General features: G+C 45.9%; 1 protein-coding gene across 1 annotated transcript in view; it reads right to left on the bottom strand.

Moving 5' to 3' along the window:
• Positions 1–18,158, bottom strand: part of LOC143289761 (uncharacterized) — a 183,074-nt gene that overhangs the window by 9,850 nt on the left and 155,066 nt on the right. Inside the window, exons 50-57 of the mRNA XM_076598862.1 lie at positions 17,519–17,626; positions 15,991–16,044; positions 15,064–15,117; positions 13,725–13,778; positions 8,298–8,405; positions 7,837–7,890; positions 3,527–3,562; positions 795–830 (exon numbers count right to left, since the gene is read on the bottom strand). Coding sequence (XP_076454977.1) covers positions 795–830; positions 3,527–3,562; positions 7,837–7,890; positions 8,298–8,405; positions 13,725–13,778; positions 15,064–15,117; positions 15,991–16,044; positions 17,519–17,626 — 504 coding nt within the window. The remainder of the gene's footprint in view (positions 1–794; positions 831–3,526; positions 3,563–7,836; positions 7,891–8,297; positions 8,406–13,724; positions 13,779–15,063; positions 15,118–15,990; positions 16,045–17,518; positions 17,627–18,158) is intronic.

Genomic DNA, 18,158 nt, shown 5'->3' with positions numbered 1-18,158 from the left:
AAAGAGAGAGAGAGGTAGTAAGACAGAGACAAAGAGAGAGTGTGTGTGTGTAAGAGACAGACAGACAGACAGATAGAGAGAGTGTGTGTGTGTAAGTGGAAAGAGAGAGAAAGTGAGAGAGAAAGAATGAAAATGAGACAGGGAGAGACAGAGACAGAATGTGGTGTGTGTGTGTGTGTGTGTGTGTGTGTGTGTGTGTGTGTGTGCGTGCGCGCGTGTGTGCGTGCGTGTGTGTGTGTGTGTGTGTGAATGTGCGTGCGTGTGTGTGTGTGTGTGTGTGTGTGTGTGTGAATGTGCGTGCGTGCGTGTGTGTGTGTGTGTGTGTGTGTGTGTGTGAATGTGCGTGTGTGTGTGTGTGTGTGAATGTGCGTGCGTGCGTGTGTGTGTGTGTGTGTGTGTGTGTGTGAATGTGCGTGTGTGCGTGTGTGCGTGTGTGTGTGTGTGTGTGTGTGTGTATTTGTCAAGGAGGGTGGGGAGGGCAAACGGGACCGGTGCACAGACGTCACCACAGTTGTGCCAGGACGTTCCACAGGCAAGAGACTCTGCTGATGGTAATGTTTTTCACATGGAGCCCCACCCCCCCACACACCCCCACAAGGCGATGTCTACCGAAATGGCAAACCAACCGCATAGCAAGTCAGTTTCCTGTGGTCACAACTACTGTCCCAAAACACGGAAACAAGAGCACCTGTGTGTGGGGAGGGGGAAGAGAAGAAGAAAAAGATGATAATGGACAACAAAAAAAACACCACCCCTCCCAGCCCCTCCCTCCCCTGCCAGGCATCACCACTCACAGGGTTTCCTTGCTCTCCCTTGGCTCCAGCTTGACCCTGTGGACAGCAGAGCTCCATGTGTATCATCGTGTACATTGTCATCGTGTGCATCGTCATCATGTACATCGTCATCGTACATCGTCATCGTCCATCATCGTGTACATTGTCATCGTCCATCATCGTGTACATCGTCATCGTGTACATCGTCATCGTACATCGTCATTGTCCATCATCGTGTACATCGTCATCGTCCATCATCGTGTACATCGTTATCGTGTACATCGTCATCATCCATTATCGTGTACATCGTCATCATCCATCATTGTGTACATCGTCATCGTGTGCATCGTCGTCATGTACATCGTCATCGTCCATCATTGTGTACATCATCGTCATGTACATCGTCATCGTCCATCATCGTCATCGTGTGCATCGTCATCATGTACATCGTCATCGTCCATCATCGTGTACATCGTCATCGTGTACATCGTCATCATCCATCATCGTGTACATCGTCGTCATGTACATCGTCATCATCCATCATCATGTACATCATCACCATCATCATGTACATCGTCACCATGTACATCGTCACCATCATCATGTACATCGTCACCATCATCATGTACATTGTCATCATGTACATTGTCATCATCATCATGTACGCTGTCATCATGTACATCCTCATGTACACTGTCATCATCATGTATATCGTCATCATCATATACAATGTCATCGTCATGATGTACATCATCATCATCATATAGATCGTTGTCATCATGCACATCATCATCATCATGCACATCGTCATCATCTACGTTGTCATCATTGAGTACATCGTCATCATCATGTACTTCATCATCGTCATCATCATGCACATCATCATCATGTACATCGTCATCATTGTGTACATTGTCGTCATCATGCACTTCATCATCATCACTCATGTACACTGTCATCATCATGTACACTGTCATCATTGTGTACATTGTTATCATCATCTACATCATTATCATCATGTACATTGTTATCCTCATGTTCGTCATCTACAATGTCATCATCATGTACATTGTAATCATCATGTATATCATCATCATCATATACAATGTCATCGTCATGATATACATCATCATCATATAGATCATCGTCATCATCGCCATGTGCATCCTCCTCACCATCATATACATCGTCATCATCATACACATCATCATCATCATCATGTACATTGTCATCACCAGTCTAATAAATCATCATCTAATACTTTAACAAAAATATCTACAATCACCAGTATGTGTCATGGCATCAAACAAAATTCATCAGTCTGAAAAGATCTGAAGTTAGGACTGAGGTAAGTCTGACAGTCCTAAACAGTCCGTGATCCGTGTCAATCAGGTGGTTCAGCTGTTGCTGCTAGTCCACTGTCAAGCTAATGTGCATGTCCGCACTTGCTTTCGTAAGATTTATGACTGCCAGAAGTCGATACAACTGTCTGCTTCAACACAAGATCTCATCACAATCAGCATCGTTCAGATCCACGAAAGCTGTGTGTGCACGATCATCATTGACTCACTTGTGTAAACAAAGTGAGTCTATGTTTTAAGCCGGTGTTCGGTTGTCTGTGTCCGTGTGTCTGTGTGTCCGTGGTAAACTTTAACACTGACATTTTCTCTGCAAATACTTTGTCAGATGACACCAAATTTGGCATAAAAATAGGAAAAATTCAGTTCTTTCCAGTCATCTTGTTTAAAACAATATTGCACCTCTGGGATGGGCACAAAAAAAGAAAAAAAAAGAAAAAAAAGAAGCCCAATTATATGCAAACTGCATTTACTGTTATATTTATATTTTTTGTATTCTCTAAACTTGGCACTTTGACCTCTTATTCTGACCCAACAACAAGAGGAGTCATTATTATCATTTTTTGTTCAGACAGGAACTTCTTTTGCTAAGCATGGAAGTTTTATTTATTTTGGAAACGTTTTGGTGCAGATAGTAAAGAAGGGAAATTACTCTGTAATTAATGCTAGGGGACATAATTCGCTTTAAACTGATCTTTCTTATCTTAAAACATTACATTTTGAAATTATACACAATACATAAAAAGCTTGGATTTTTTTTTTTTCAGTGTATCACAAGTGAGTCTTGAAGGCCTTGCCTCTCTTGTTTTACTATGCTTTTTACATCATCAGCAGCGGTAAAGTCTTTTATGTTGACAACTGTAGTCTGCATTCATCATTCATCATAATGGTTTCACTGTTGTTTCGCTGAGCTAATCATCAGCATAATTTGTTACTTTTTTCTTTTTATTCTCTAATTTGTGCCTTTATTTTCTCACCCAGAATCACACTGCTAGTATTCAAAGAATATGTTCTGATTTCTTGAAGGTTAGAAAAATAGCATTTCCATTTGTTGCATGTCTAATATGCAACCAAACGAACTGTTAATGTATTAAAAATAAAAAAATAAATAAAAAAAAGCATGTATTTTTCATCTATTGTACTGAGCACACACACACACACACACAGAGTATGCATCATTCTTCTCGAACACATGGCAAACACATGTGGAAAACAAAAACCATACACTCTCCACAACATTATCAGATGCAAAGACAGTAAATGAAGACAAAACATGACTCGTCACTCCGACTGTATGTTGCATAGTGTTCTGGTGAATGCACACAATCATAAACCAAATCCTACAGAACATAAGTGAAAAACCACAGAAAGAACACACAGGGCAGTTCCACTCACCGGCTCCCCCTTAGGTCCAGAAGGTCCCATTTGCCCCTGAGAGAGAAAAAGAAATTCAACGTCAAGTGATCAACAACCAACACGTCTCCACTCTTGGTTTAAACATTTTTTTTTAATATCAAGAAACAAGGTGCAATACAGCGTTCAATAAGACTTGAGCAACAACAAGCATGAGCTTATATCGTGCTCGTTCATATGCAACAAGCAATACATAAACGCAATGGCGAAAATACATTACTTGACAATGAAAAGAAGGTTGAAGTGCAAGACAACTAAACTGAACAAGAAAAAACAACAACAACAAAAACACCAAAAAAAAAACAAAAACACCCTAACTACTATTACCGCAACTACCACTGACAACAACAACAATGAAAATATTAATGATAATACTAATACTAACATAGTAGCAACAATGATAACACACTGGAAAGTGAACATCACCTAAGGAGTAATGCAATGGGAGAGGGAGAGAGAGAGAGAAAGAGAGAGAGAGAGAGAGAGAGAGAGAGATTACAGAGTGAAACCGGGGCCATTCATCAAAATAACTGTTCACTATAACTGCAGTCTCCACTGTTCTAAAATCAAAAAGGAATCCCACCCCCTCCCCCTAATTTACATTCAATCCAACAGACTTATCTGATCTTATGTTATGTTTGGTGTCATTGGCCATGACTTCGTGGATCGAAGATATAGGTGAAGGTCATATCACTTTTTTTTTTTTTAGCACAAGCACGCTGTGTGGTGTAGTGTGTATGGATCAGTCCTTCTTCTTCTTCTTCTGCGTTCGTGGGCTGCAACTCCCACGTTCACTCGTATGCACACGAGTGGGCTTTTACGTGTATGACCGTTTTTACCCCGCCATGTAGGCAGCCATACTCCGTTTTCGGGGGTGTGCATGCTGGGTATGTTCTTGTTTCCATAACCCACCAAACGCTGACATGGATTACAGGATCTTTAACGTGCGTATTTGATGTTCTGCTTGCATATACGCACGAAGGGGGTTCAGGCACTAGCAGGTCTGCACATATGTTGACCTGGGAGATCGTAAAAATCTCCACCCTTTACCCACCAGGCGCCGTCACCGTGATTCGAACCCAGGACCCTCAGACTGACAGTCCAACGCTTTAACCACTCGGCTATTGCGCCCGTCTATGGATCAGTCCATGCACCCGGACACCTCCTGGAAACTCTCATCATACTCCCTGTCACCCACTGGCGCAGACTCCAGCAGGGGTCTGATCTCTGTCCTGTGCTAAACACTGCTCCACTCAGGCAGAGAAACCCAAAGTGTGCTGTGACCTCCCTTAGTATATCACCTCCCTTCTGAGTGTCTGTGCAGTGCCCTCTTTGACATCTAATTTCTCTCTTGCCTTGTAAAGATTAAACAGATCTGCTGTCTGCTTGAAAATTAGATGAGGTCGAGAATGGATCATCGGCTTTGGTACCTGCACTCTCTCTAGTCAACTTTCAGACACTCTATCATCCAAAGCCACAAGTGAATAATACTTGCAGTTTTTCATTTGTCTCTTTTTCAGTTCAAATTCCACAGAAGCACAAATATGTAGATTTACTGTACCAATACAGGAACAAACCAACACAAATGCATTCACAGACATTCAGACAGATCCACTGAGCACACATGTGCACACACACATACTCACATAACCCCCCCACCACCCCCACACACCCACCCCAGCTGCATCCCTCCACATCTACACCAGCTCTCACTTACACACACACACACCAGCACAACCCACACAAACACACACACCCCAACCACATCCCTCCACATGTACACCAGTTCTCACTTACACAAACACACACACCTCCACACACACACACACATCATTCCACATGTACATCAGCTCTCACATACAACCCCCCCCCCCCCACACACACACACATACCCACAGCCAGCCACCGACATACACCACCTCACACACACACACACCACCTCACACACACACACATACCCATAGCCAGCCACCCACACATACCACCTCACACACACACACACACACACACCACCTCACACACATACACATACCCATAGCCAACCACCCACACACACCACCTCCTCACACACACACACACCACCTCACACACACACACCACCTCACACACACACACACCACCTCACACACACACACACACATACCCACAGCCAGCCACCCACACACACCACCTTACACGCACACACACACACACCACCTCACACACACACACACCACCTCCTCACACGCACACACACCACCTCACACACACACACACACACACCACCTCACACACACACACACCACCTCACACACACACACCACCTCACACACACACACACACACACGTGAATAGACACTGGACTGAAGAACACACACATACATACCTCCCCAATACCCTCCCCCATACCCCCCAACCCTTCCCACACCAACATGTAGGATAATATGTATGAAGGGATGTAACTCACTTTGCTAGTGATTAGATCCCGGTCTACGGAGACCATGACAACACAATGCTCAGACGAGAAGGGAATAGAGGTGATGGCCTAGAGGTAACGCGTCTGCCTAGGAAGCGAGAGAGAATCTGAGCGCGCTGGTTCGAATCACAGCTCAGCCGCCGATATTTTCTCCCCCTCCACTAGACCTTGAGTGGTGGTCTGGACGCTAGTCATTCGGATGAGACGATAAACCGAGGTCCCGTGTGCAGCATGCACTTAGCGCACGTAAAAGAACCCACGGCAACAAAAGGGTTGTTCCTGGCAAAATTCTGTAGAAAAATCCACTTCGATAGGAAAAACAACTAAAACTGCACGCAGGAAAAAAATACAAAAAAAAAAAAGAAAAAAAAAAGGGTGGCGCTGTAGTATAGCGACGCGCTCTCCCTGGGGAGAGCAGCCCGAATTTCACACAGAGAAATCTGTTGTGATAAAAAGAAATACAAATACAACAGTAACGTCCTCACTCTGGCCCATCCTGATACAACACAGCACACACACACACAGTTATTCCCCCACCAACTTACCCACAGACGCAGTCACATGCCACACACACCCACACACCCTATACCCCCCCCCCCCCCTCACCCCCTCCCTCTCCAGACCTCCCCCGACCAACACACACACCACCTCACACACACACACCACCTCCTCACACACACACACACCACCTCACACACACACACACACCACCTCACACACACACACACCCACACCACCTCACACACACACCCACACCACCTCACACACACCACCTCACACACACACACACACCACCTCACACACACACCCACACCACCTCCTCACACACACACACACCACCTCCTCACACACACACACCACCTCACAGACACACACACACCACCTCACACACACACCACCTCCTCACACACACACACACCACCTCACACACACACCGACACCACCTCACACACACACACACACCACCTCACACACACACACACCATCTCACACACACACACACCACCTCCTCACACACACACACACCACCTCACACACACACACACCACCTCACACACACACACACCACCTCCTCACACACACACACACCACCTCACACACACACACACCACCTCACACACACACACACCACCTCCTCACACACACACACACACACACACCACCTCACACACACACACACACCACCTCACACACACACACACACACCACCTCCTCACACACACACACACCACCTCACACACACACCCACACCACCTCACACACACACACACACCACCTCACACACACACACACACCACCTCACACACACACCCACACCACCTCACACACACACACCACCTCCTCACACATACCACCTCATACACACACACACACCACCTCACACACACACACACACACCACTTCACACACACACACACACCTCCTCACACACACACACACACCACCTCACACTCACACACACACACATGAATAGACACTGGACTGAAGAACACACACATACATACCTCCCCAATACCCTCCCCCATACCCCCCCCCCAACCCTTCCCACACCAACATGTAGGATAATATGTATGAAGGGATGTAACTCACATTGCTAGTGATTAGATCCCGGTCTACGGAGACCATGACAACACAATGCTCAGACGAGAAGGGAATACAACAGTAACGTCCTCACTCTGGCCCATCCTGATACAACACAGCACACACACACACAGTTATTCCCCCACCAACTTACCCACAGACGCAGTCACATGCCACCCACACCCACACACCCTATACCCCGCCCCCCTCACCCCCTCCCTCTCCAGACCTCCTCCGACCCACACACACGACTCACAGGAATGCCAGGAGCTCCATCGTTGCCAGAAGAACCGCGTGGCCCAGGTGGTCCCTGCAACACAGACATCCATTAACTGTCTTCCTGCATTGTTCACACACACATGGGCATCCATTAACTGTCTTCCTGCATTGTTCACACACACATGGGCATCCATTAACTGTCTTCCAATGTTGCTCACACACACACACACACACATCCATTAACTGTCTTCCTGCACTGTTCACACACACATGGGCATCCATTAACTGTCTTCCAACGTTGCTCACACACACACACACAACACACACACAGACATCCATTATATGTCTTCCTACATTGTTCACACACACACACACACACATCCATTCACTGTCTTTCTACATTATTCACACACACACACACACACACACAAACAGATATCCATCAACTGTCTTTTTATGTTGTTCACACACACACACACACACAGGCAGAGTACTTACGTCAGGTCCGACCAGCCCCTTGGGTCCGGGGGGTCCTGGGTCACCTGGTTCTCCCTTGTTGCCCGGCGGTCCTTCTGGCCCCACTTTCCCTTCATTCCCGTGGTGACCCTGCACACAGCGTGTGTGTGAGAGAGTGAGAGAAAGGGTGTAAATGTGTGTGTGTGTGTGTTACTTTCCCTTCATTCCCATGGTGACCCTGCACACAGCATGTGTGTGAGAGAGTGAGAGAAAGGGTGTAAATGTGTGTGTGTGTGTGTTACTTTCCCTTCATTCCCGTGGTGACCCTGCACACAGCGTGTGTGTGAGAGAGTGAGAGAAAGGGTGTAAATGTGTGTGTGTGTGCGCATTACTTTACCTTCATTCCCGTGGTGACCCTGCACACAGCATGTGTGTGAGAGAGTGAGAGAAAGTGTGTAAATGTGTGTGTGTGTGTTTGTGTGTTACTTTACCTTCATTCCCGTGGTGACCCTGCACACAGCATGTGTGTGAGAGAGTGAGAGAAAGTGTGTAAATGTGTGTGTGTGTGTTTGTGTGTTACTTTACCTTCATTCCCGTGGTGACCCTGCACACAGCATGTGTGTGAGAGAGTGAGAGAAAGGGTGTAAATGTGTGTCTGTGCATTACTTTCCCTTCATTCCCGTGGTGACCCTGCACACAGCATGTGTGTGAGAGAGTGAGAGAAAGTGTGTAAATGTGTGTGTGTGTGTGTTACTTTCCCTTCATTCCCGTGGTGACCCTGCACACAGCATGTGTGTGAGAGAGTGAGAGAAAGGGTGTAAATGTGCGTGTGTGTGTTACTTTACCTTCATTCCCGTGGTGACCCTGCACACAGCATGTGTGTGAGAGAGTGAGAGAAAGGGTGTAAATGTGTGTTTGTGTGTTACTTTCCCTTCATTCCCGTGGTGACCCTGCACACAGCATGTGTGTGAGAGAGTGAGAGAAAGGGTGTAAATGTGCGTGTGTTTGTGTGTTACTTTACCTTCATTCCCGTGGTGACCCTGCACACAGCATGTGTGTGAGAGAGTGAGAGAAAGGGTGTAAATGTGTGTGTGTGTGTGTGTCTGTGCATTACTTTACCTTCATTCCCGTGGTGACCCTGCACACAGCATGTGTGTGAGAGAGTGAGAGAAAGGGTGTAAATGTGTGTGTGTGTGTCTGTGCATTACTTTACCTTCATTCCCGTGGTGACCCTGCACACAGCATGTGTGTGAGAGAGTGAGAGAAAGTGTGTAAATGTGTGTGTGTGTGTTACTTTCCCTTCATTCCCGTGGTGACCCTGCACACAGCATGTGTGTGAGAGAGTGAGAGAAAGGGTGTAAATGTGCGTGTGTGTGCGCATTACTTTACCTTCATTCCCGTGGTGACCCTGCACACAGCATGTGTGTGAGAGAGTGAGAGAAAGGGTGTAAATGTGCGTGTGTGTGTTACTTTCCCTTCATTCCCGTGGTGACCCTGCACACAGCGTGTGTGTGAGAGAGTGAGAGAAAGGGTGTAAATGTGCGTGTGTGTGTTTGTGTGTTACTTTACCTTCATTCCCGTGGTGACCCTGCACACAGTATGTGTGTGAGAGAGTGAGAGAAAGGGTGTAAATGTGTGTGTGTGTGTTACTTTCCCTTCATTCCCGTGGTGACCCTGCACACAGCATGTGTGTGAGAGAGTGAGAGAAAGGGTGTAAATGTGTGTGTGTGTGTTACTTTCCCTTCATTCCCGTGGTGACCCTGCACACAGCATGTGTGTGAGAGAGTGAGAGAAAGGGTGTAAATGTGTGTGTGTGTGTTACTTTACCTTCATTCCCGTGGTGACCCTGCACACAGCATGTGTGTGAGAGAGTGAGAGAAAGGGTGTAAATGTGCGTGTGTGTGTGTTACTTTACCTTCATTCCCGTGGTGACCCTGCACACAGCATGTGATGTGTGTGAGAGTGAGAGAAAGGGTGTAAATGTGTGTGTGTGTTGTGTGTTACTTTACCTTCATTCCCGTGGTGACCCTGCACACAGCATGTGTGTGAGAGAGTGAGAGAAAGGGTGTAAATGTGCGTGTGTGTGTTTGTGTGTTACTTTACCTTCATTCCCGTGGTGACCCTGCACACAGCATGTGATGTGTGTGAGAGTGAGAGAAAGGGTGTAAATGTGTGTGTGTGTGTTGTGTGTTACTTTACCTTCATTCCCGTGGTGACCCTGCACACAGCATGTGATGTGTGTGAGAGTGAGAGAAAGGGTGTAAATGTGTGTGTGTGTGTTACTTTCCCTTCATTCCCGTGGTGACCCTGCACACAGCATGTGTGTGAGAGAGTGAGAGAAAGGGTGTAAATGTGTGTGTGTGTGTTACTTTACCTTCATTCCCGTGGTGACCCTGCACACAGCATGTGTGTGAGAGAGTGAGAGAAAGGGTGTAAATGTGTGTGTGTGTGTTACTTTCCCTTCATTCCCGTGGTGACCCTGCACACAGCATGTGTGTGAGAGAGTCAGAGAAAGGGTGTAAATGTGTGTGTGTGTGTGTTTGTGTGTTACTTTACCTTCATTCCCGTGGTGACCCTGCACACAGCATGTGTGTGAGAGAGTGAGAGAAAGTGTGTAAATGTGTGTGTGTGTGTTTGTGTGTTACTTTACCTTCATTCCCGTGGTGACCCTGCACACAGCATGTGTGTGAGAGAGTGAGAGAAAGGGTGTAAATGTGCGTGTGTGTGCGCATTACTTTACCTTCATTCCCGTGGTGACCCTGCACACAGTATGTGATGTGTGTGAGAGAGTGAGAGAAAGGGTGTAAATGTGCGTGTGTGTGCGCATTACTTTACCTTCATTCCCGTGGTGACCCTGCACACAGTATGTGATGTGTTTGAGAGAGTGAGAGAAAGTGTGTAAATGTGCGTGTGTGTGTGCGCATTACTTTACCTTCATTCCCGTGGTGACCCTGCACACAGCATGTGTGTAAGAGAGTGAGAGAAAGGGTGTAAATGTGTGTGTGTGTGTTACTTTACCTTCATTCCCGTGGTGACCCTGCACACAGCATGTGTGTGAGAGAGTGAGAGAAAGGGTGTAAATGTGTGTGTGTGTGTTACTTTACCTTCATTCCCGTGGTGACCCTGCACACAGCATGTGTGTGAGAGAGTGAGAGAAAGGGTGTAAATGTGTGTGTGTGTGTTACTTTCCCTTCATTCCCGTGGTGACCCTGCACACAGCATGTGTGTGAGAGAGTGAGAGAAAGGGTGTAAATGTGCGTGTGTGTGCGCATTACTTTCCCTTCATTCCCGTGGTGACCCTGCACACAGTATGTGATGTGTTTGAGAGAGTGAGAGAAAGGGTGTAAATGTGTGTGTGTGTGTGTCTGTGCATTACTTTACCTTCATTCCCGTGGTGACCCTGCACACAGCATGTGTGTGAGAGAGTGAGAGAAAGGGTGTAAATGTGCGTGTGTGTGCGCATTACTTTACCTTCATTCCCGTGGTGACCCTGCACACAGCATGTGTGTGAGAGAGTGAGAGAAAGTGTGTAAATGTGTGTGTGTGTGTTTGTGTGTTACTTTACCTTCATTCCCGTGGTGACCCTGCACACAGCATGTGTGTGAGAGAGTGAGAGAAAGGGTGTAAATGTGTGTGTGTGTGTCTGTGTGTTACTCTACCTTCATTACCATGGTGACCCTGCACACAGCGTGTGTGTGAGAGAGTGAGAGAAAGGGTGTAAATGTGTGTGTGTGTGTCTGTGCATTCGCGTGCGTGGCCTGGGTGTGCATGTGCATTTGAGTGTTTTCATCTAGATTATCTGCAACATCATCTTTAAAAACAGCTTGGAGGTGGAGTGGAGTTGTGCATGTGTGTGTATGGTTGTAGGGGAGGGGGGTGATTATGATATGTGAGCGGTATTTTCAAGTAGTGTGAATGTATCACATGTTTGATTTCTGATTCTTATGTTCTTGCATGGCTGACTGCATTTTAACAACAACAAAAAAAACCACCTCAACTTACCACAGGTATTTGTCATTGTTTTATTAATGATTATTTATAATGAAAAGAACACTTATCTCTATTTTGTGCATGTGTGCACTACAGAAATACTTCATCGTCTTCATCATCATTCTTCTTCTTCTTCGTATCATCACCAGTATCATCACAATGTCTCAGAGTATGTTTAGTAAATCTGCATCCATCTTTAACACTATGTGTTCAGCAAATTTGTACGAATATATGTCAATGTTCACGGGTGTAAAGATATACGAAAATATGTCAATGTTCACGGGTGAAAAGATGTACAAACATATGTCAATGTTCACGGGTGTAAGGATGTACGAATATGTGTCAATGTTCACAGGTGAAAAGATGTACAAATATATGTCAATGTTCATGGGTACAAAGATGTACAAATATGTGTCAATGTTCACGGGTGAAAAGATGTACGAACATGTGTCAATGTTCACGGGTGAAAAGATATACGAACATGTGTCAATGTTCACGGGTGAAAAGATGTACGAACATGTGTCAATGTTCACGGGCGAAAAGATATACGAACATGTGTCAATGTTCACGGGTGAAAAGATGTACGAATATGTGTCAATGTTCATGGGTACAAAGATGTACAAATACGTGTCAATGTTCATGGGTACAAAGATGTACAAATATGTGTCAATGTTCACGGGTGAAAAGATGTACAAATATGTGTCAATGTTCACGGGTGAAAAGATGTACAAATATGTGTCAATGTTCACGGGTGTAAAGATATATGAAAATGTGTCAATGTTCATGGGTGAAAAGATGTACGAATATGTGTCAATGTTCACGGGTGAAAAGATGTACAAATATGTGTCAATGTCCATGGGTGAAAAGATGTACAAATATGTGTCAATGTTCATGGGTGAAAAGATGTACAAATATATGTCAATGTTCACGGGTGTAAAGATATATGAAAATGTGTCAATGTTCATGGGTGAAAAGATGTACGAATATGTGTCAATGTTCATGGGTGAAAAGATGTACAAACATAAAAGTTTATGTGTACAAGCAAGTATATACATATGAGAGATCATACATGACTGAGTCTGTGCACAAGGGTAAACACACCTCCGCAAGCAGGTACACACGCATGTGTGTATGACTGTAAGTCTGTACACACTGATATGCACAACTCCGCTGGTAATATGCGTGTGTGTGTATATGAGTGCAAGTAAGCAGGCATGCATGTATGTGTGTATGACTGTGCGTACACAAGGGTATTCACCCCCCCGCAAATAGGTATGTATGTGTGTGTGTGTGTGTGTGTGTGGTTGTGTGTGTGTGTGTGTGTGTGTGTGTGTGACTGTGAGTGACTGTGAGTCTGTACACAAGGGTAACACGAAAGTAAGTACGCATGTGTGTGTGTATGACTGAGTCCACACGCAAAGTTAAGCACACCTGCCCAGGCGGGTATGCATGTGTTGTGCGTGTGAGCACAGATCTTACCTTGATACCCTTGATGCCCCGGTCACCCTTCTTGCCTGCCGAGCCAGGGGGTCCCTGCAACACCACCCCAACCCTCCCTTCAGTGACAGCCACGTGGGAGGTGCCAGTCATGTCATGAATATTTATGAAACTGATCAAGTGAGTGGTGCCAGTCATGTCATGAATATTTGTGAGTGGTGTCAGTCCTGTCATGAATATTCATGAAACTGATCAAGTGAGTGGTGCCAGTCATGTCATGAATATTTGTGAGTGGTGTCAGTCCTGTCATGAATATTCATGAAACTGATCAAGTGAGTGGTGCCAGTCCTGTCATGAATATTCATGAAACTGACCAAGTGAGAGGTGCCAGTCCTGTCATGAATATTCATGAAACTGATCAAGTGAGTGGTGCCAGTCATGTCATGAATATTTGTGAGTGGTGCCAGTCCTGTCATGAATATTCATGAAACTGATCAAGTGAGAGGTGCCAGTCCTGTCATGAATATTTATGAAACTGATCGAGTGGGTAGTCCCAGTAATATCAAGAATATTGATGAAACTGATAATTTTTGTTGAGATCAGGTGAGCCGTCCCAGTCCGATCACAGATATCTATGAAACTTATGATTTAACAAATATTCAAGTCCCAGTCAGATCATGAATATCTATGAAAGTTTTTTTTGTTTTTGTTGTTGTTGAGATCAAGTGAGTGGTCTCACTCGGATCATGAAAATCTATGAAACTGAAATTCTTTTTGCTGAGATTAAGAGAGCGGTCCCATTCATATCATGAATATTCTTGGAACCTCCACCCAACCCCATGCCTACCTCCCCCACCCTCCCCTCACATGAACATTAACTCACCCCCCACCCTAACCCACCTACCCCCCACCCCCACACATATACACGAACTCCCCCTAGCCCCCTCCTCCCCCCCCCCCCACCCCCCTTAAAGTGAAGTTGGCCTTGCTTATATCGCTCATGCAGCCTTGTCTAGGGAAATTATGGGTTTTGACAATAACAGCAATGACAACAAACAACCACCAGCACCACCACAACAACAAAATCAAAACCGCAACCACCACCACAACAAAAAAATCACAACCACCACAATAACCACCACCAGCACCACAAGGAACACCACCACCACAACAAAACCACCACCACCACGACAACAACAAAAATCACCCAAACAACCACAACAACAACCACAAACACCACCACCATCACAATAAACACCACCACCACCCCATACACCACCACCACCACAACAAAATCACCACCACCACACCACCACCACCAACAACACCACACTACAACCAAACAACACCACCACAAGACAACATCAGAGGCGGAACTTACAAGAGGCCCCTGAGCGCCAGGGACACCAGGAGGACCAGTGATGCCTGCCTCGCCCTGAAATACAGATATATGTGTACACATACATGTACCTCCCATTGCTCCCAGCACTTGGTTATGTATTGCCTGCACATCTTCCTCTCCATTACGCACACAGTCCTGCAGAACATGCAGTTGTGCGCGCGTGCACACGCACACAGATATACAAACTCACACACACTTGCACATTCACATTCTTTCTCTCTCTCTCCCTCACACACACACTATCTCTCTCAAACACACACACACACACACACTCTCTCTCTCTCACACACACACACTCTCTCTCTCTCTCACACACACACTCTCTCTCTCTGAAACACACACACTCTCTCCCCCCCTCCCCCCCACACACAAAGATTCTCTCTCTCTTTCTCTCTCTCTCACACACACTCTCTCTCTCTCTCTGAAACACACAAACACACTCTCTCTCTCTCTCACACACTCTCTCTCTGAAACACACAAACACACACACTCTCTTCCCCCCACCCCCCCAAAGATTCTCTCTCTCTCTCTCTCTCTCTCTCTCTCACACACACACACTCTCTCTCTCTCTCTGAAACACACAAACACACACACTCTCTCTCCCTCACACACACACACACACATTCTCTCTCTCTCTCTCTCTCTCTCTCTCTCTCACACACACACACACACACACATTCTCTCTCTCTCTCTCTCTCTCTCACACACATACATACTCTCTCTCTAACATGCACTAACACCCAACCTCCCCCACACAAAACCAAACACACAATACACACACTTGCACTCAAGTTTCCTTTATTTGGATCCAGATGACTGGTTAGGCCGTAATTAGTTTGGCTTTTTACCCACTTGCACATGCACACACACACACACACAACACACACACACACACACACAACTCACCACCGGACCAGGCTGACCGGGGGGACCGGAGGGACCAAGAGGACCGGTCACTCCCTGTAACAAGACAACTGGGTCAACTCAACCAGGTCAAGGTCGTTGAGGTCATGTCAAAACCATGTCAAATGAAGTCAAAACTCTATTCAACTCAGGTCACATACAGTCACATCAAATTAGGTCAGGGGAAACACACGAGTTAAATCATGTAAAGCAGTCACATCAAATCAGGTCAGATCAATCACTCAAGTCAAATCAGACTTACAGTCACATCAAACTGGGTCAGGTCAAACGCTCAAGTGTAATCAGGTCTTTCAGTTGCATCAAATTAGGTCAGGTCAGGTCAGGTCAGGTCAAACACTCAAATCCTACCGGGGTGCATTCAAAGGCAGATCATCTCCAGCTTACTTCATACCAAGCTTGAAAGAGATGAGATGGGTTTCATCCACAAAACGTTACAGTTTGTAACATAAACTTTCTCTGCTACCGTAACAATTTTCTGACATTCAAAAAGCAGCAGGCTTGATTACCTTCAACACAGCCTTTATAATTTGTGGCAAATAAAATCAAGTTCAAAAGTTTTGGACAATCTTTTTTCAACATGCACGCAACATCTTTCTAGTCAAAGGTTATCCTGTAACTTTGATGACAGGGCAAAAAGGCAAACACGTACAAGCACTTGAATAAATGTGCAAGTACAAGCAAATGTGAACACCCCCTCCTAAAAACACAAACTGCACAAACACATCCACACACACACACATGTACACCCTCCCACACTCACAGGCACACATGAATTTACTCCTTGACCACCATTACCTCTCCCTGTCCTCCATCACTGAAAGTGGAAAGATGCAAAACTGAAGATAACTGCAACTACTGCTATAGTCACACGCACACACCTACACTTGCGCACACATGCACTCACACACACACACACACACACATGCTCACACACAGAAACACACCAGCACACACACACACAAAGAGATAAACACACACACACGTACACACACATCCCGATACTAACACACACACCAACATACACACACACTCCCCTTCTGATTCCCACTCACTAGTGGAGTGATGGCCTAGAGGTAACGCGTCTACCTTGGAAGCGAGAGAATCTGAGTGCGCTGGTTCGAATCACGGTTCAGCCGCCGATATTTTCTCCCCCTCCACTAGACCTTGACTGGTGGTCTGGACGCTAGTCATTCGGATGAGACGATAAACCGAGGTCCCCGGCAACAAAAGGGTTGTTCCTGGCAAAATTCTGTCGAAAAATCCACTTCGATAGGAAAAACAAATAAAACTACATGCAGGAAAAAATACAAAAAAATGGGTGGCGCTGTAGTGTAGCGACGCGCTCTCCCTGCGGAGAGCAGCCCGAATTTCACACAGAGAAATCTGATGTGATAAAAAGAAATACAAAAACAAATACACTCCCACCACACACACACAATCGACTGACGCCCCCTATACCCCCCCCCCCCCACCCCCCCCCTCCACCCCCAAAAAAACCCCAAATACTCACAGGTGCTCCTGGTGGTCCTCGCTGGCCTGTAGGGCCACGCACACCTCTGTCGCCCTTGGAACCTGCTTCCCCTGGTGACCCCGGCAGACCTGGGATACCCATCTCTCCCTGCAGACATTCCACAGTCATCTTCATGTGCAGGTGTTGTTCTGTGTGTCCGCTGTCAGCATGTAAATGCGTGTGTGTGTGTGTGTGCGTGTGTGTGTGTGAGAGAGAAAGAGAGAGAGAGAGAGTGTGAGAGGAAGAGTGTGTGTGCATGTGTGTGTGCATGTGTGTGCGCATGTGTGTGTGGAGAGTGAGAGAGAGAGAGAGAGAGAGAGAGAGAGAGAGTGCGTGTGTGTGTGTGCATGTGTGTGTGTGCACATGTGCATCATTTCTGTGTACATTCACAGACACACTTGTTTTAATCAAGTCATGTTTAAGGTTGTTTTCTTGTGTGTGTGTGTGTGTGTGTGTGTGTGTTGTGTGTGTGTGTGTGTGTGTGTGTGTGTGTGTGTGTGTGTGTGTGTGTGTGTGTGTGTGTGTGTGTGTCGGGTAATTGTTTACTTTCATTTTGATGCATCTGATGCCGTTTCTCTTTCTGAGTTACAAAGTCATTTTTATCATATCTTATACATACATACATACATACATATATGTG

The sequence above is a fragment of the Babylonia areolata genome, chromosome 14 (genome assembly GCF_041734735.1).
Source record: "Babylonia areolata isolate BAREFJ2019XMU chromosome 14, ASM4173473v1, whole genome shotgun sequence".
Taxonomy (NCBI): domain Eukaryota; kingdom Metazoa; phylum Mollusca; class Gastropoda; order Neogastropoda; family Buccinidae; genus Babylonia; species Babylonia areolata.
Note: the sequence above shows the minus strand (reverse complement) of the source record. Positions and strands in the feature narration are given on the sequence as shown.